General features: G+C 42.5%; 2 protein-coding genes and 1 long non-coding RNA gene across 16 annotated transcripts in view; 1 reads left to right on the forward strand and 2 right to left on the reverse strand.

Annotated features, from left to right (window-relative positions):
• The window catches only part of SEC31A (SEC31 homolog A, COPII coat complex component), a 69,738-nt gene extending 59,698 nt beyond the window's left edge, over positions 1 to 10,040 (reverse strand). For 3 of the 12 annotated variants that reach the window (XM_073340527.1, XM_073340523.1, XM_073340521.1), the window contains exons 1-3: positions 9,793 to 10,039; positions 3,070 to 3,152; positions 2,408 to 2,531 (exon numbers count right to left, since the gene is read on the reverse strand). In XM_073340527.1, the coding sequence (XP_073196628.1) occupies positions 2,408 to 2,531; positions 3,070 to 3,148 (203 nt within the window). In that variant the 5' untranslated portion in view covers positions 3,149 to 3,152; positions 9,793 to 10,039. Of the gene's footprint in view, positions 1 to 2,407; positions 2,532 to 3,069; positions 3,153 to 9,792 lie in introns of those variants that run through there. The other 9 variants (XM_073340528.1, XM_073340526.1, XM_073340525.1 and 6 more) reach the window with 6 other exon arrangements.
• Positions 10,041 to 10,816: 776 nt separating this feature from the next.
• On the reverse strand, positions 10,817 to 14,646 carry LOC140910178 (uncharacterized). The gene is made up of 4 exons (XR_012158446.1): positions 14,117 to 14,646; positions 12,852 to 12,923; positions 11,771 to 11,837; positions 10,817 to 11,109 (listed from the first exon to the last, which is right to left on the reverse strand). It is a non-coding gene; the product is annotated as an uncharacterized lncRNA (long non-coding RNA).
• A 347-nt stretch (positions 14,647 to 14,993) lies between these two features.
• THAP9 (THAP domain containing 9) overlaps positions 14,994 to 19,574 on the forward strand; it is a 28,474-nt gene continuing 23,893 nt past the window's right edge. Inside the window, exons 1-2 of one of the 3 annotated variants that reach the window (XM_073340511.1) lie at positions 14,994 to 15,186; positions 18,003 to 18,198. In XM_073340511.1, the coding sequence (XP_073196612.1) occupies positions 15,107 to 15,186; positions 18,003 to 18,198 (276 nt within the window). In that variant the 5' untranslated portion in view covers positions 14,994 to 15,106. The remainder of the gene's footprint in view (positions 15,187 to 18,002; positions 18,199 to 19,574) is intronic. The other 2 variants (XM_073340512.1, XM_073340510.1) reach the window with 2 other exon arrangements.

The following is a 19,574-nucleotide window of genomic DNA, read 5'->3' on the forward strand; positions in this document are numbered from 1 at the left end:
AATTTCTAAAAGTTCAGGCAGTTGTGTTTGGTGTAAATCTTTGGAAGACAGTTTTAGACCTGTACATCATTATTTAAAAATGGACTGTGGAGAATGAAATGGAATTAACTTCCATCTACATAATAAGGTGGTGTAAAACATGATCATCATCCCTCAATGGATTTAGATTTTTATATATCTCAGTGTATCCGAGCTACAATACACTATATTTCTGTCATACATATCTTTGATAAAAATACACTAATGCTGACACTACAGCTTATAATTGATGAACAGTTAACAATCTGTAAGTGTTGCACACACATCCACTGAGAGTACTATGGGTCAATGGACGGACTAATGTTTGTGCTGACATTGTATCTGGTATGAAAGATTAATGGATCTAATCCAGGTCAATGGAAAGTTTTCAGATCCGTCTCTACCTCTAAGAAGAGCACCTCTCGCTTTTATTGACATTGTTATGGCCAATTTACAATGAACAGAAGGCACTACAATGCTACTGCAAGTGTCACTAAGATGTCAATAGGATGGCTTTTGGGATTTTTAATACTAATTATATAAGTTATAGCTAAACATACAGCATGAAGTTAGAAGTAATATGGGTCTAAATGAAGCAAAACAATCAGGAACGTTTCTTCCCAATAGCCAGGCGTAAATACTGAACTACATACAGAATGCAAAAATAAAACACACAGGTACATCAAATGAGTCCCCCGCAATACCTAAACACAATAGGATGACACAACATGTGGAAGCTGTAACTGCCCTTTCCTATTTTTAAGAGCACACTTAACACTTTCCCTCTGCTCTCTGGAAATTCCTCAGGGCTCTGACTGTTATCTTCCTTTACAACAAAACAAATCATGTCAAACCAAACTAATATCCTTCTTTGACAAGGTAACAAGCCTTGAGGATTGGGGGAAGAAGTAGATGTGATATAGCTCAACTTTAGTGAAGCTTTTGATACTGTCTCACATGACCTCATAAACAAACTAGAAAATACAGCCTAGATGAACCTGCTATAAAGTGGGTGTGCAACTGGCTGGAAAACGGTACTCAGAGAGTAGTTATCAGTGGTTCACAATCAAGCCGGAAGAGTATATTGCATGGGGCCCTGCAAGGATGAGTCCCGGGTGTAGTCCTATTTAATATCTTTATAAATGATTTAGATAATGGCATACAGAGTACACTAAAGATCACGCAAAACTTGGATTGGACTATTTAGTCACAAGAGACGTTGCAAACCATCTACATCATAGGCTGCAATTCACACTGTCTCTCGCAGACGAAAGGATGCCAACAAAAGAGAGCACACTTATAAATTTTGTGGATGATACAAAGCTAGGAGGGGTTGCAAGCACTCTAGAGGACAGGATTAGAATTCACAATGATCTTGACAAACCGGAAAAATGGTCTGAATTACACAGGATGAAATTCAATAAGGACAAATGCAAAGTATTACACGTAGGAAGGAATGATCAACTGCACAAATGAAAAATGGGCAATGACTGCCTAGGAAGGAGAACTGCAGAAAAGGATTGCGGGTTACAATCTAAGCATGAGTCAACAATGTAATACTGTTGCAAAAGAAGTAATCATCCTTCTAGGATGTATTAGCAGGAATACTATAAGCAAGACATGAGAAGTAATTCTTCCACTCTACTCAGAACTGATAAGGCCTCAACAGGAGTACTATGTCCAGTTCTGGGTGCCACGCTTTGGGAAACGTGAACAAATTGGAGACAGTCCAGAGAAGATCAACAAAAAAAGGTCTAGAAAACATGACCTATGGAGGAAAGATGGAAAAAAACTGGGTTTCTTGAGTCTGAAGAAGAGAAAGCTGAGGGGAGACTTGATAACAATCTTCAAATATGTAAAAAGTTGTTATGAAGAGGAGGGTGATAAATTGTTCTCCTTAACCATTGAGGACAGGAAAAGAAGTAATGGACTAAAATTGCAGCAAGGAAGATTTAAGGTAGACATTAGAAAATAAACTTTCTAACTATAAGGGTAGTTAAGCACCAGAACAAATTACTGAAAGAGACTGTGGGGTTTTTAAGAACAGGTTAGACAAACACCTGTCAGGGATGGTCTAGATAATACCATGAGTACAGGAGACTGGACTAGATGACCTATCAAGTTCCTTTCCAGTCCCACATTTCTATGATTCTGTCACCCAGCGGATACAAGCCGAAGATGTCTGTGACAGAACAGGAACTGAAACCAGGTCTCCAGTGTCCAAGTCTACAACTTTAACCACAAGCCCATCCTTCTTACCTTTCCTAATAACACTGACACAGAGCTAAAGCTTCATACACTGTCCTTTCAGCCCATATCATGGACTGAAGTTGCCACCAAAAATGCATTTTTATAAAGCAGACCATAAATTTGGAACCCCAATTCATACCTGTGCGAGGAGGAGAAAGTTGCACAGGATTTCATATCCAACGAAGGATCAGACAAGTCCAGTTCAAATATTTCCAGAGAAGCATTGGTACTGAAAGTTGCATCCAACTGTTGAGCCGATGTACCTACACAGAAACACACTATGGTATCAGAATGACATAACACAAAGTATGGAATTTCAAATTATGAAAGCATCAAATCATACAAAGGAAATAAAATCTTCAGTGTTTCAGAGGTACACTGAACACTCCCCTGCTGCTGTGTGAAAATCCCACACAAACAACAGAGGAAACTCAGAAAGGCAATAGTTTTGGCAGCCAAAACTACTGAGAAACTGTAAGCCATTGGTAAAGACTGGGTCATGTAATCCTATGATTTAGGAGAGAGAAGCCTTGAAATTAAGTTACCACTGCTGCCGTACATTTAGGGCAAACATGCACGTTTACAAGGTATATGTAGGCTGGGGTTTTGATTTCTAGGGAAAGATACTCCAGAGGTTGAAAAATGATTTCAAGTGGGCACTGCACTGCATTCTCAATTACTATTTCAGCCTTCAGGACATTAATTTTCTATTATAAAGTACAAGTACAGTGAGTATATTATAATCTACGCCATATGCATACAAAGCCCTATGGGTAGGGACCATACTCTTCAACAAGTTACCTGTAGCCAGGTAAATGGGATGTTGTTGGGCAGGACTCCATGCCTGCATAGCAGTACGATCAATCTCCTTTAACTTCATCCTGCTAAAAGAAGATAACTTTTGTAATACAGAAAATCTGGAGGAAATGGCACCAGTACAACAGAACGGAAATGGGCTGTACATGGAACTGTGGGTATGATGTGGCGTTTGTAGGGAACAGGGAAATGGTGAAATATTATTGAAGTTTACAGGAAATTAATACTTGCTAAATATGTTGAATGCATCTCAATAAACCTGGGAAACATAGCAACTGCTGTGAGATTCTGTTCTTAGACCAAATGCCTTTGCTAATAAGAGTTTACATGATATACCTGGATATCTTGCAGCAGCGATTACATTTAAATTAAAATACGGTCCATGTTTCTAAATGCCCAAACTGACATTCATAAAAGGTCATCAGAGCTGAAACTCCTGAAATTTACCACAAAGTCACTACTGAAAACCACCGCACTGGTTTCTAAAATCATGTCAAAGAATTTCCTAATCCAGTTCCTTAGTGATATTTTAGGGACATAGTTAACTTGCATTCTAGCAACCTCAAGAAATTAACATAGTTTCAGGTGCAATACCTGTCCTTGAAGTGTTACTTCTAGCAATAGTTAGTACAAAAAAATTTAAAAGTATCCCTTTAGGTATGTTCCTCTTCCCATGCAGGCTGAGGAAGCATGTATATATAAAAAGATAAGTAATGCGAAATACTCATTTCAGACATCAACAGTTTTTCAGTCACTATCTTCTACCCTATCACCCATGAAAAGGTTATATGGTCCTCATAATAATGACATTCTGAAGTGCCAAGAATTTTCTCATAATTGTGGCTTCCAGTTAACGGTTGGAAAGGAAGTGAAAGTTTAAGTGAAAGCCTGAAATGCTCAACAACTTTGAGTCACACTGTCCTCACAAGTGGATTTATGTAGCTTTTGTGCATGAACAAAAAGTTGTGTGAAGAAGTGCAAAGGTTAATTATTATTATTAGCATGTGATGCAAGATAATTCAGAAAAAAAAAAGCAACTGATAAACTGGTCTTCCAGCTAAAGGTCTGCCGAAAAACACTCAATTTTTTCATCAAATGCCTCCTAAACAGAGCCCAGCACATAGTAATCTAAAAGACTTTGCAACACACAGACATTTTAAACAAAATATAATAATTCAGGCTTGCAAAAATGTACTTACTCAAGGCAGGGACGGCATGGTAATTACCAGAGCTGGTTGTTACCAAGTAAAATCATGTTTTTTACAAACCCAGGTAAAACTAGTTAGTCCCAGTTTAAGGCATTTTCTATTTAAAAAATTGTTTCATTCATCCACATCGCACTGTACTAGCTTAAGTTACATATTCAAACTGTGGTTACATAAGGCAGTAGCTACACAGATTAATTTAGGATTGTACAAATAAAAAGTAAAACTGCATTGGGGTGTAATAATAATAATATAGTCCTCATGATGCTGAACATGGGAATGTCTATATATTTGGGTTTGTATTTTCTCAAGTAAGTTTTATATGTCATATTTCAATATTATATAAACAAAACTCAAAACCATTTGATTATATAAAAACAACAATAATGCACAGTTGCATTAAGCAATCAGAAGCTTGAAGAGTTGCAGACTACCAGTTGTGCTATTACTACAATAGCTAAAACAACGACCTTAATCCATTTGGCCGACAACATTCTGTAGCAGGAGACCAACTTTGATGTAGTGGATAGACTGCGCCTATTCCTCAGTTTTGAATGGATGTAACCAAAGTTTGAAAAGATTTGTCTTATGCTTGCTGAAGTTGCTGGACACTGAAGCAATTCTTTTCCCCACTTTCCTGGTTTAAACCATATTTAGCAGCACTCCCTCCTAAACTAGTTTTTCCTGGAAAACTGCCAACCCTGACCAAAGGTGTATAAAGTATAACTTTTTGCGATAGCTGGACTGGTGAGTTTTGCAAGGTTGCAATGGTAATTTGAAAATTACTTCCAACAGAAAAAAAAGAGTTTGTTCAACCGTTGTAAAATGCTTATAATAATTAATCTAATGTTACACTGACCCAAAAATATATTTTAAAATTGCAGGGCAAATTAACATTAAGGCACAACATATCTTGTCCTCTGATTTTTATTTAATGAGGAACATTTTCTTAAAGAAAGGAGTAGTGGGAACACACACAATGTAAATGTCTTTATCAGCCACACTTACTCTGTGATAATGGGAAGGTTTCAATTAATTCTTTCCTGTACTTGATTTCAATCCTGACACTACAGAATTTCATTCTGACAACACATACCTAGATAATTATACTATGAACAGGGACCATCAAATTTATGGTCCATTTCAGTCAACTTCACAGTCATAGGATTTTAAAAATCGCAAATTTCATGTTTTCAGCTATTTAAACCTGAAATTTCACTGTGTTGTAATTGTAGGGGTCCTGACCCAAAAAGGAGTTGTGTGGGGATTGCAAGGTTATTGTAGCGGGGGTTACGATACTGCTTCCCTTACTTCTGCGCTGCTGGCTGGTGGCGATTGCGCTGCCTTCAAACCTGGGCAGCTGGAGAGTGGCAGCTGCTGTCTGAGAGCCCAGCTCTGAAGGCAGAGCCACTGCCAGCAGCAGCAAGGATAGCATGGTGTGGTATTGCCACCCTTACTTCTGCACTGCTGCTGCTGACAGGGTGCTGACTTCAGAGCTGGGTGCCCGGCCAACAGCCACCCCTCTCCAGCCACCCAGCTCTGAAGGCAGCACAGAAGCAAGGGTGACAATACTGCAACCCCTCCTAAAATAACCTTGTGACCCCTCTGCAGCTCCCTTTTGGGTCAGGACCCCCAATGTGAGAAGGGCTGGTCTCGCCCCATGTAATCTGTATAGTATATGGTAAATGCACACAAAAGACCAGGTTTCATGGTCCGTGATGCGTTTTTCATGGCCGTGAATTTGGTAGAGCCCTAAGTATGAACCCTTCATCTTACATCAAACATGCACATCATAATCAATATCAGGAGTTCTCAGACTGTTGATATAGAAAGGTCTTTTCAACAGAGCTCTTGATAATTTAACAAGCAACACAGTTTTTCTCACTCATCTGAATTTGGTATCCTTTAGGGAAATATTTAACAAAGTTAGTTTGTAGCTGACCTCAAAAATAATTTTAAAAATTAGATCTCTTTATATAACTGGATTTAAAACCATTCTAGTAGGGCACCTTATGCTGAAAGTACCATGTGTATCCTCGTTCTATTTTTAAAACTAAAAAGTAGTCTCAAACAGTTTACAGGTCATGCCACGTGAATCTGGAGTTAGCCGTGTGCTTGAGAACCTCGAGAACTGACCTTGTACAGTCATCCTGAACACAAGGAATACCCGTGCCAAAAATGTTTTTCCCAAACTTGAATGAGGTTTAGATGGGAGTCTGGCTCTGAGCCAAGCAGGCGTGTGCTCCACTGGGCTGAAGAAGTCTGTTGTGTGGAAAGATCCTGACTGGACTTCAAACACTTAAGTAAAAAAGGACAAGACTGCACAATCTCTTGCTGAAACTGCTCAAGGAAAAGGTGATTACTGGGTGTCCACATCAAGTGTGCAGACACCTATGATGTACCTGGGGAATCATAGAGATGCATATTACTGTGTCCAGTTCAGTTTTAGATAAGGATCCTCTTGCATTTGTTCATAACAAGGCTTGCTTTTCCAGAGTTTTTTTGGGATATTAAAAGTGATTTCCTTCTATGATTGATGTACACACAAATCCTACTCTCGTTTTCACATAGCCTATACTTTTACTGTTAAAAAAAGCAATACATGCAGGGTACTTGGCTGCCCACTCTCTGCCAGGACCAACTGGGACCCCTCCCTCATAGGAGAGATCGCTGCCAGGTGGACACTGAGTGACGTATTTAATGACATTCATGAACCAAACACCCTTTTAAAAGAGAACATAACAAAAGAGGGCTCCCCTCCTCTTTATAACATAACAGTAAATTTCATCAATTCTTTAGTACCACAAGATTGGTTGGATGTCAGTCTAAGGCAGAGGTTCTCAAACTGTGGTCCATGGACCACCAGTGGTCCACGGGCTCCATTCAGGTGGTCCGTGGATAGTTCCCTCTAAGGTGCACGCCTGGGCGGCCGCACACAAGAGAATGAAGGGCCACTCATGTAATGAAGGGCCACCCACCCATGCAGGCGTGGCTCCACTTATTTGGTGGCTGGACGCTGGAGAAGATGCACATGTAAGGTGAGGAGGTGGCCTTGGGGGAAATAAGGGGTTGGTGGGAGGGGGCAATGGGATGAGAAGAGGGGGGTGGGGTGAATTTGAGATGTGCAGGGCTGCAGCGGCCAGAGAAAGAGGTGACTTTCCCCAGCTCCAGGGCTGCGGCTGCCGGGGAGAGATGGCCCTCCTTCGCAGTCCCAGGTCAGGGGCTGCTGCAGCAGGGGAGACTAGACATCCGTAGCACTAGAAAGGTAAAACTACTGATATTAAAATATGAGTTGCGTGCTTTTATTTGTAGAACAAAAAAAATGTTAATTATTATTAAAGTTTTTTTATAAAGCACTTTTATCCAAGGGGCTTTACAATAGTTAGCTAATGGTACAAACAACATTTGGAAAGATCATTAAGTGGTCCACCGAGACTCTCAGCATTTTTCAAGTGGTCTGTGAAAAAAAAAGTTTGAGAACCACTGGTCTAAAGAATACATCTGTTTGACAGTATCTGTTTTACACCATAGTAATGACATAGGTTCACTTTGAGTCACAAGGGTATTGGCAAAGGAAAATTTGTATATTGAAAGTCTTGCTGTTGCCATGTTGGCACTACAGCCCCATCTATACTGTCTAGGAAAAACACATTATCGCACTTTTCTAGTGAACTACTCATAAATATAGTTCATTAGAGAAGTTCTAGCATGTGGCCTGATATCCTGAGTGATTCAGCACCTTTCAGGTTCATGATTTTTCCAGATATTTTCTTATACTTTTTACTTATAGCAGGGTAATGTCAGTATATTACAGTACAGAAAGGCTATAAAAGATGCATATATTTTACAAATAAAAATAAAAGCTATTATCTCACTAACAATACTAAATTCACTGACTAAAAGAGTGGAGAAACATATTTTCTTAATGCACATTTATAATTACAAGTATTTTTACAGTAACCATTAAGAACATCTGGGAGCTGCAAATCAAAGAGTCAGGATTGTATTTGGGCTAGTCACTGAAAATATTCCCAAAACTATTTTCCCATTCAGATAAGTTTTGCTACAAAACAGCTGTATGTCCCTGTAATTGTGGTAGGGTCATATTTACATACCTACTAGCTTGGATAATACAAGCAAGATTAAAATCTCAAAATGGTTATTAATATTCTATGAAATGTGATCCTCAGAGCAATTGTGCAATCTTTCTTCTTTGTCTTTCTAGAATCCCTTTTCCTTAACAGCTTTAAGGCTCCATCTACACTATGGTTTCCCTTGCGGTTGGATAATGTGTTTACAGATGGCTTATACAGAAGGTTTTTGCAAACATAATTGCAAGAGGTGTAGATGGAGCATAACATTTTTTTTAAATTAAGGTTAGGTTATAAACCCTAGAAGTACCAAATCCATATTACGAGTGTCTTGGAATAAATTCTGAGACAGAGATTAGCAAAATATATTAAAGAACCTCAGAGGCTACTATGACTAAGGTATGTCTAGTTTCAGAGTAACAGCCGTGTTAGTCTGTATTCGCAAAAATACAGTACTTGTGGCACCTTAGAGACTAACCAATTTATTTGAGCATAAGCTTTCGTGAGCTACAGCTCACTTCATCGGATGCATACTGTGGAAAGTGTAGAAGGTCTTTTATACACACAAAGCATGAAAAAATACCTCCCCCCACCCCACTCTCCTGCTGGTAATAGCTTATCTAAAGTGATCACTCTCCTTACAATGTGTATGATAATTAAGTTGGGGGTGAGGAAACCTGGATTTGTGCTGGAAATGGCCCAACTTGATTATCATACACATTGTAAGGAGAGTGATCACTTTAGATAAGCTATTGCCAGCAGGAGAGTGGGGTGGGGGGGAGGTATTTTTTTCATGCTTTGTGTATAAAAGACCTTCTACACTTTCCACAGTATGCATCCGATGAAGTGAGCTGTAGCTCACGAAAGCTTGTGCTCAAATAAATTGATTAGTCTCTAAGGTGCCACAAACTATGTCTAGTCACTCTTCCAACACCACTGGAGTCCACAGGACTCCCCCACTGCTCCGGGGTAGAGAGGCTGGGGGGAGAGTTTGCCACTTGTCAGCTGACAGCAAGGCAGCTTTCTGCAGTGCTTAATTTGCAACGGAAGAGGAGCCAGGGCACAAGCAATTTTTCTACTTTAATAGCTGACAAGGCAAGCCCAGCAGTGCCGGAGCTATTAAGTGCCAAGCCCAGGGGTGCCGGGGCTGAGCCCTGGCACAAATTAAGCACTGGCTTTTAGGGACTGGCCCAGTAGCTGAGAAAACGCCCGATCCCAGTCCCAGAGCAACACAACTCGAAGCAAGGGCCGGGCCCCACCAGCGAGCTGCAAGCCCCGGAGGAGCGAAGCTGCCCTGCCCAGCCCAGCGCCCGAGGAGCTGGGGGGGCCCTTGGACCCCGGGCCCCAGCCGGCAACCCTGCGGCCCCAGAGCGGGGCGACCCGGCAGCGCCCGGCGGCCCGCTCCCCCTCACCTGGCGGGGCCGGGCTCTCTGCTGCGCCCCACGGCCGCTGCGGCCTCCCGCTGCCGCGCCTCAGCCGCCTGCCCCCGGCCGCAGGCTCCTCCGCGTTCCGCTTCAACGTGGCAGCCGGAGCGCCGCCCTCGTCAGCCCGGCTTCCGGCACCGAGACCCCGCCCGGCCGGCCGGCGCCTTCCGGGCCGCGCAGCTCCACGCCGGAGCCGGGAGAGGGGCCCAGTGCGTGTCCGTAGGGGCGGCACCGGGCCGCTGCAGTTAGTTCTACGAGCCCGGCCACGGCAGCCCGGCTCGTTTCAATAGAGCGGTAACGTGAGAGCCGCTGGATGGCTGCCCGCCCTCCCCCCTCCCAGTACAGGGTTGCGTATCAGCATTGCCCTGACCAAGAGGTGCTGCCACAGCCCCTGGCGTGAACTGGTTTCCGTCATATACAAGGAATACGGTTTGGTTCAATGGCTCTCGCCCCCCCCCCCCCCCCCAGTACAGATGGTTCTAGGCCCCCAGTCTCTGAGAGGCTTTGTCCCTTCTCCTTCCCTTGGTAAGAGCCCCAAAACCTTACACAAGGTAAGGCTCCACCGTACTGGCCACTTACAAGTCTGCAGCCTCACTTTTGTTTCTGATCTATGACCAGATTCCACCGCCAAAATGTTCTGCTACTCAGTACAAGACGCTAGCATTGAAGGCAAAAGGTAAGTTACAGGCAACTGGCCCCCTTCACTGCAGTTTGCCTCCCCAAAGCAGGGTGGCCCAGGGGCCAGACAAGCCCCAGCAAGGGCAAGGCATTTTGATCACCTTTACTGGGGTGAATGACTGGGCTTTGCCATTCTCATGGCAAGGTCACATTTCTTTCTCCATGTTGAGTACTGTATGTGACCACTACTAGTATAATTCCCCAGGTGAAAACAGGGATGATTTCCTAACTAACAGCAGTGTTATAAGGCTTACAGCTCATTCATGTTTGAGGCACTTATTCTACAGCAGTGAGTACCAGAGAATTGATAGAAATAAAGCCAAGACACCACATATTTAAACCAAGGGCAGCATATCATGTTTATTATCAATACAAATGAAGAGGATTTTTATAACAGCCTCCAAAAGCAACCTCCCAAGATTCACAGGTTGTAGTTGAAACAAATGCTTTGAGACTGATTTCTTGCCTTCACCACTACTTTTTCCACTATAAAAAGCATTACATCAGCAACTAAATTACTTTAACCCCCTCAATGAAAAAGAGGAAGCAAATTGAACAATTTTCAAGCATCTTCGTTAAAGATGAAAGAAGAAATTCAGATGGAACATAGGAACTCTTCACAATTACCTGAAAAGTAAAAAAGCGTATTAGATCTTTGACAATATAGATACATGCCTAATTTAGTGCAGATTAACATCTACTTCTCAACATTCTTAGAAGTCCTTCGCTCAGTAAGCCCACAACTTCAGTAAATGTTCCTAAATTCCCCAAACCTGAAGAACAGCTCTGTGTAAGCTTGTCTCTTTCCCCAACAGTAATTGGGGAAGTAATTGGTTGAATAAAAATTACCTCACCCATCTTGTCTACCAAGCTCAGTAACAGTTCAGTAAAGCCCACCATCTATTACAACCACAATTAGGATGTCCTCCCAGTAGTGTTTAAACAATTTTTTGTATTTCTAGAAACAGACTCATGCAATTTATACAGGTTTATTTTAGAGAGCATGCTCATTACTGCCTGGTTCAGTTTATTTTAAAATTATCCCCTTGTCATCTCCAAGACCTGAAGTCTGAATATACAAAATAAACACTTAACATGATGGGTCTAACAAAAATAAAAAATTCTGAATAAAAAATTCAGAATCAGAAACAAGGTCAGATCCAAATTAGTTGCACTGAGGTACTGTAGTACACGCTAATATGCTGCAATACTGAGATACTTACAATACCAGGCATAAACTGAATCAGCAGACAAAGAAATTAACAAAAAAGTGTTAATGCTTACTCACATGTCAACAAGTGCAGTCAGAACAGTCTTAGTTCACCTTTCACAAGTCAAGAGTAATAATTTAATGGCTGGGGAGGGAAAGGACAAGTTCTTTTGTTATATATGCAAACCAAATGAATTCCAGAAGTGTATTATGTTTTTTCTTAAATCTGCAAACTGAACTGACTCTCAATGGTTTTAAATCTAGTTTTGAATTTTTCACCCTGTGTCCTCATCCAGTCAAACACTAATCACAGTGAGTCATGATGTGAACAGCAGTGAAAAGTTTTAATCATTGGACACTAGGCAAAACAAATTAACACAATAAATTAAAAATAACTAACCATGTTCATCTTGCAAATCTTTAAGCCTAGCTTACTATACATGATTTGCCATTTCCCAATCAAGGTCTAAAGTTGATAAAAAAATATACTTTTTTAAAGAAAAAAACAAGCTCATTATTCTCTAACCACATTTAAAATTTGGGAGGCTCTCTAAATCTATTATTTGGAGGCTTTTATTTCAATAGTTTTAAAACATTCCATTTTCACCTTTTATTCTCTTTTTTTGCCCCCCAACAGAACATGCTGAACCATGAACTAACTAACTTTATCTGCTCAGGACAGGAAACAGGCCAGCAGTGGACATAGGCCAAGGAGGAAGATACTTTTGGGGTAGGGCACAAGGGATTCTACCACTGCAACTACTGTTATGGCACAAAAGGAATCAAAAGATCAAAGGCCCTTTTTTCTTTGATGTTTGGTACTTGATCTATATTTAAGTTATTTTGGCAGTTGTGTCAGTCAGGGTGTGAGAAAAACCAAAACCACATCAGAGAAGAGGACTACCTACACCTAAAAATCAGTAAGTTACAGCTTCTTGCAATTCATTGCTAAGTTGCCAAACCTTCTCTTCTACAAGCAGTTTAGACTTTTATGGGAAGTGATGCCCATTCCTCAAGGATGTAGGTAAAATAAAATATTTAGTTCTCATTTTTAAATATTCATTCTTAAATTATTGTTGGATTCACCAATAGTCCTTCAAATTGGAAGTTTAATTACGGAATTCAGCTATAGTTCAAAATCACTTAATGAAACCCTCACCTGAACAATAGCTAAGTAATATGAACTTCCAGATTCCAAGCATGCCTGGCAGATCTTGTCAGTAGAACAATCCTTAAAGGAATAAGAACATACATTTAAACAGTGATTTTTCTTCCCAAAATTACAGCAGTGCAAAAAGTATCAAACATTAGCAGCAACAGTTATTTGCATTAGTAATATTTATTGGCTTTACACAGCCTTCCACTTAAATTATGTCAGCACATTATGTCTGTTTTTAAACCACATATCCTCATCCAAACAGATACTAATCACAGCACATCATGATGTGAACAGCAGTGAAAAGGTTTTAATCATTGGACATGTGTCAAGTAAATATTAAGTGAAAAGTAGCTCTTAGCCACTCCTTGAACCAACACTTCACTTGGCTCTAAAAAGTAGTAGATGGCTGTCACGCGACAAAGGTTTCACTATCTGATAACTAGTTGATGGCGTAGGTCCATTTTCTAATGGGCAGGTTATATACATTAAAAACCAGCACAATAAAACATTGGGTATTCTTCTAGTGTCAAGTGTGGGCAACAAGTTAATGCTCAGAGCAACTCAGTTACACTTGCACCCAGAAAGGTTCCTCCAGTCAAGGCTAAGGCATGCCAATGGTGGAGTGAATCTTGCACCACTATTGTCTGCAAGGTATCTGTTCTGTGGAACTTCAAGTTGGATTAGTTCATTCACAGTTCAGTATTGAGAGCCATCAATATGGCAAGTTCTTGCTGATCTTCCATCTCTCTCCTCCTTTCATCCCCTCATACTACAGGTAGATCAATCAACGGCTACTTTAGCTTTAGAATAGGTGTCAAGGTTCCCTATTTATCACTAGAGAGTGTCTTAAATTCCCAAAAGTTTTACATTTTTATACCAGAGCATGTCAGTAATTCTGAACATGCCCTCACACCAACATTAATCCTTACGTGAGATCTGTAAAACAGCAGTGCTCACTAGCCCAACTGGCTAGTAGAGCTACAGTGAACGTATCTGGTACAGCACAGGAGAAGTTAGCCATCCATGGATTTGTTCCCGTAAAGCCCTTAAGGGTTAGTCTAATTTTGGCTGGTGCACTAATCGAGATACGTAGGGCCTCTTCCCCATAAAGTAGGCAACCCAAGAGCCTCATGCTGAAGTGCTCAGAGGCTGCCGTGCAAGGCTTGAGAGGGAAGGCGTGTCTGCAGACACAACGTGAGCCACCAGGCTCTCTGCCGAACCCAGACAAGTCAAGGCACAAGGACTAACCACGACTCAGAACTTACCCCGGGCCTGGGGGACGCTCCATGCGTGGGGATGGGGGGGGGCGTGTCTCGGCTCAGCGCTCGCAAGCCCCGGCTGTTCCCTGCTGCTAAGGCCCCGGCTACACAGCACGCGAACCCAGACTCAGGTTCGAGCCGCAGGCCCCTTCCGTCCACACAGGAATGAGCCTGGCCGGGCCCGGCTCGCGAAGCCCGCCGGGGGGGGGGGGGCTGGTGTTTGCCCCCCACACGCCGGCCCCCGCTCCGAGGCGCAGCCGCCGGAGGGAAGCGGCACATTTCCAACAGCTCGGCCCCCCCGCTCAGGCAGAGCCCGGCCCCGCCTCGGCCCCAGGCGGCGGGCGCAGAGACGCCACGTGGCGCCCCGCCTGCCTCAGGGCCGCCCCGCCTGGGGCCCACGGTGCTGGCTGGGGCCTGGTCAGCGTCCCCGCGGGCGGCTCCTTCCCCATCGGGAAGCCTGGTCCCCTGCTCCGCGCCAGCGCCACACGCCCCACGGCAGCTAGAGACGGAAAGGAACGAGCGTGGGCCCAGCAACCCGGATACAGCCGCCCCCAGACAGAGAGCGCCGCTCCCATTGGCTCCAAGTACGCTGGGTTTGATTGGCTGCCTCCTCCTGTGCCCTTTCTGATTGGTTCAACTCTCCTTCCTCTTCCTTCCCGAGTTCCGGCTTCCGCTTTGTCATGCGGGGCGGTGTCGCAGCGAGTCCCCGGCGCCGAGGAGGTGTGGTCACAGGAACGTGGGGAGGACAGCGACCAATGAAAGGCTCTCTTCCGCAGCTCCGGGGCTAGCGAACGAAAAAAAAAAAAAAAAAAAAAAAAGAGCGAGAACCAATCGGAAAGGGCAGAGGAGAGGCGCTCACCAATCTGAAGGCGCGTTCCATCAACGCTGGCCGGGACGGGAGCGTGGGGGCTCCTGACTTGGCTGCGCGCGACAGCGGGACGTGGCCGAGGGCGCGCGACAGGGGGGGGCGGCCGGGTGCCGTGCGGCGCGCGGACCATGACCCGCAGCTGCTCCGCTCTGGGCTGCACCACGCGGGACACCGGGCTGAGCCGGAAGCGGGGCATCTCCTTCCACCAGTGAGTGGGGCGGGGGCCCCCTCAGCCGCGATGGGTAGCGCTGAGAGGGGACACCGAGGGGCTCCCCTCAGCCCCGCGCGGACGAGTCAGACCGCCACGCGTGGGCCTCACCAGGGCCGTTCCCGCGCGGTCAGACTCACGAGCCACCTCCGCCCTCACCCAAATCAATGAGTAGCTTAAACATCGAGAGACGGGGGAGGGGCGCCTTCCTCCGCCTTAGGTGGATACCTGGAAGGTATTTTTATAATGGAAAAAGGCGAGATTTTTCTCCTCATCCCTAGACTCCAGGAGCTGGGGCTTGAAAACACCAACCACGACTAGCGTTGGCGGGAGGCGACCTGCCCGCGGGCAATATTTTGAGAACCATGGAGGTGGGAGGGAAGGCTAGAGCCTTAGGATGTGGTCTGAGCCCTGCTGGCATAGAGTGGGGGGATGTGGCCGCTCACCCACACCTGAGTTTTAAAGAGTTAAACAGCCTTGGGATCTACACCTTCCCCACAGAAATCCCTGTAAATCATTGTGACCTCACAGTCGCCTTTCCCTATGTTTTTCTCTCCCCTGCCCCAAAGTGAAAGATTCCCCCCCCCCCCCTGCAATATCACAGCAAATAACAATAAGCATAAATGCTGAAATTGACTCTTAGAGCTGCCAAAAGAATTATAAAACATTCTTGTCTCTTTGGTATATTAAAAAGAAAAATTGTATCCGCTCAATCAGTGGTTGAAAAACAGGGTGATGGTGAAAAACAGGATATATGTTCATAAACATTTTGCCCTGTTTTTCAAATTTTGCCATTTTAACCATTTCAGCAAGCTCTACTGACATTCGGTGTTGGAAGAGACAAAAACATTATTCTTTCTTTTATCGTAATCTTAGAGGGTACATGTATCTATAGAAGATGAAGTATTTTCAGACAGATTTTGTTTTTTAAAATTGTGAGTTGCCTTTTCAATTTTAAACTGAGATTTTATAATTTAACCCAGACTGTTGAGTAATGTTTCAGGCCCCCACAGCCGTCTCTAAAACCTCAGAACTTTCAACTACAGTTACCCACGGACACAGGATTTACCTCTGAAAATTATTATGCTGAAGAGAATTAAAGGGAAATAGAGAGTCCTGGCAGGACCTGATCCTGAAAATATTGTAGCTTTGCTCAAGTGAGTAGTCCCATTTCAGTGGGACTATCATACTTAAACTTACACATGCTTAAGCATTTGCAGAATTGGAGCCATAGGTCCTGAACTACTGATCCCCACAATTATCTGCCCTTACTTAAAATGAGGGCAGGATAAATCCATTATTCTTCTGAGTTTAAATAAAATTGAAATTAATTTTTATTTCAGATGTTGTGGGTGGGAGACAGGAGAGCACATGGGTCTGCTGAGAAAAAGATCTCAGGCTTTTCACTTCTCCATCATAGGCCAGTATGATTTTGAGGCCTTGATCTCACACGTTAACGTTGCATTATTGTTTTTCTTATCTCGGATGCAAAAAAATTAAAGTCCCAGTTTACTAACTGTTTAGTGTCACTTACTAATCATGGGTAACAGTATACATTCACCCAGATTCTTCCCCACTTACTTGCACTGAGTTGTATCTTATTCTATGAATAAATTGACCCTTACTTACATACACGTGTATGTCCATTCTGCTCCTTTAATTCCCATTGACTGCTGTATTGCAGGATCAAACCCTGTTAGTGTGCACTAACTTTCAAAATTCAGCTTTTATGATTTATCTCCATGGGAAAAAGCACTGTTGTATTACCCCAGAACAAAGTTTTCCCAAATTTCAAACCCTCATTAACTTCAGTGAGTAAGGACTCAGAGATTTTTTTTTTTTTACATTCCCAATTGTATTTGCAAATGGTCATAGCTTTGTGAGCTTAAAAATAAAGTAATTCACCTGTAATTTGAGTTCTCTGTGGATATTGACTATGTCGATTCACATTCCAAAAATAAGGAATGTAATATTTTTCAAATCTAGCAATCGTACTTAATTCAGGACTCTTTCCATGCTTTATCCCTAACCCTGCAATTAGACGTGTGCAGGTGGACCATTCCCAAGTCTGCTTGCACCTGGCTGTAGGGAGTCCTAAATCTGAACTTTCAAAATTCAGCTTTTATGATTTATCTCCATGGGAAAAAGCACTGTTGTATTACCCCAGAACAAAGTTTTCCCAAATTTCATCCTCTTGTTTTCCTCCATCCTTCCACCCCCACCCCCCCAAAAATTGCATTTAGGCAGTACCAAGTATATGGTCATTTCAGCCCCAATGCTGAATTTTTCAGAAAGTGAAAGTGTAGGTGAAAAATAGCATCTTTTATAACTGCTATATTTTGAAAAGGGTAGCATGTATGTTTGAAAGAGACCCAGTCAAAACAGAAAGAGGTCAAGGTGGATAGACCAGAGAAGGGAAGATGTCTTGCAGGCCTCCTCCATGTATGGATCTCCATTTGAAGCCCTAATATTTCAGGGTAGATTAACAGTGCATTTGCAGAGTACATTCCGGGGCATCCCACAGAGTGAGATTCAGCAATTAAGCAATCCTAACTGCACAGGATTAGGTGCCTGATCTCAGAAGTGTTCTGAAGTGCTCCTTAATCAATTTAACTAGGGAATTTGTAACTGTAAAATTGTAACTTTTCAAAACGAAAGTCTTTGAATATTAAGGACACTTTTTCTGCTTTTTTACACCCTTTGTAAGTTTGGAATAGTACCATTGCCTTCAATGGAATTACTCAAGATTTACAGCAGTTTAACTGAGTAGAATTTCACTTTGACTGTATTATGAGAGAGCTCTGCTCACATTTCAGGTTTCCTATTGATGACATACAGCGTACGAAATGGATCCATGCTGTTAATCGAGCAGACCCCAAAAGCAAAAAGGTTTGGATTCCAGGACCTGGTGCCATTTTGTGTTCCAGACATTTTGCAGAAGTGGACTTTGAATCATATGGCATGAGAAGAAAACTAAGGAAAGGAGCTGTACCTTCTGTTTTTCTATACAAGGTAGTTAAAAAGAACTTTAAATGCAATTACCATTTTTAATAGATTGGAAACACATTAGAAACCTTAAAGACAAATTCTAAAATTATTTGAAAAATAGAGGTTGCAACTTATGTTGTAAGGCTACAGCAACACAAGTTGAAACGTCTTAGTTTATTTTATGCTGTGTCACAAATACACTGAAAGGGGGATGGGGGAAGGAAAACTTTCTTTATAGAAGCCATTTTGAATAATTTTAAATACATTGCTGGCATTAGTGCTCTTTCAGTTTAAACTTGAATAACCCTCATCCTGCTAACAGCTCTTTTGAAACTGCTGTTGCTTAGAAAGAACCTTGTCTTTTTCCGGTAAACTACCTAAATTTAAGACAATTTTATTCTGATCTATCAAATCTAGGTAACTTGATTCCTGCCATGCCCATGAAAAGTACAGTAAAAAAATACAACCCTCTTGTTACTGTATATGTATATTTTTTCTCATTTATATTTAAATATTTATTCTGGTAGGCTTTCATGCCTATTGGGGTGGTCATTGTTTGAAGGATGAGGCTATAACCATGCTCAGGGGAAGGGTGATCTTTTGGCTAAAGCACAGATACTCATGAATGAAATTTCACAACGCCCCTGTATTGGAAAGCGCTTTGAAATCCCCAGATTGAAGGCATATTATATATATATGCAAAGTGTGGTATAACAGTCTAATATCTATTTAATCGACTGTGGTAATAATATCTCTCTGCACTTAACTTGAAGCCTTTTATAACAAGCATTTCTGATCATTAATGATAGGCAGAATCTGACAGTTGAAATTTTGAATTGCATTGCACCATACCTGTTTCCTTTTCCATCACACCAGCAGTCTCTATATTTTATAGGCTTGTTACACCTTTGTTTTTCCTACATTGCAGCTATCTTCCCAAATTTTAGATCACGTCCTCTATTTTCTGAATTCTTCCCTGGTATGACTCGTGTATCTCTGCCAATTTTATTTATCCCTTTCAGAATTTGAAAAGCCTCTCTTTTATAGTATTAACAAAACTGGCTCTCTTATTCTTTCCTTGTAATTTAGTTCAATGTTTTTCAGACAAACTGAGTCCCAACTCACCAGTGGGTCAGGGGAAGTTTCTAGATGGGTTGCAGGTCCCTAGGCAAACATACACTTCTTCCAGGGTGGAGCAGAAGGAAGGCCATGAGGGAAAGGGATTTGGAGAGCAAACCTGCCCTGCACTCACCCCACATCAGCAGCTCCTGTCCTGCAAGGCTGGTCCCAGATCCCTGTTCTGGGCATTGCAACCTGGCACATGCGGTCACAGTGCAACTTATGTTTGGTCTGGGCGCTCCTCCATCATAAGGGAGGGGTGGCTGGGCCAAATTTGAATG

Source organism: Lepidochelys kempii, chromosome 4 (assembly GCF_965140265.1).
Source record: "Lepidochelys kempii isolate rLepKem1 chromosome 4, rLepKem1.hap2, whole genome shotgun sequence".
Lineage (NCBI taxonomy): Eukaryota > Metazoa > Chordata > Testudines > Cheloniidae > Lepidochelys > Lepidochelys kempii.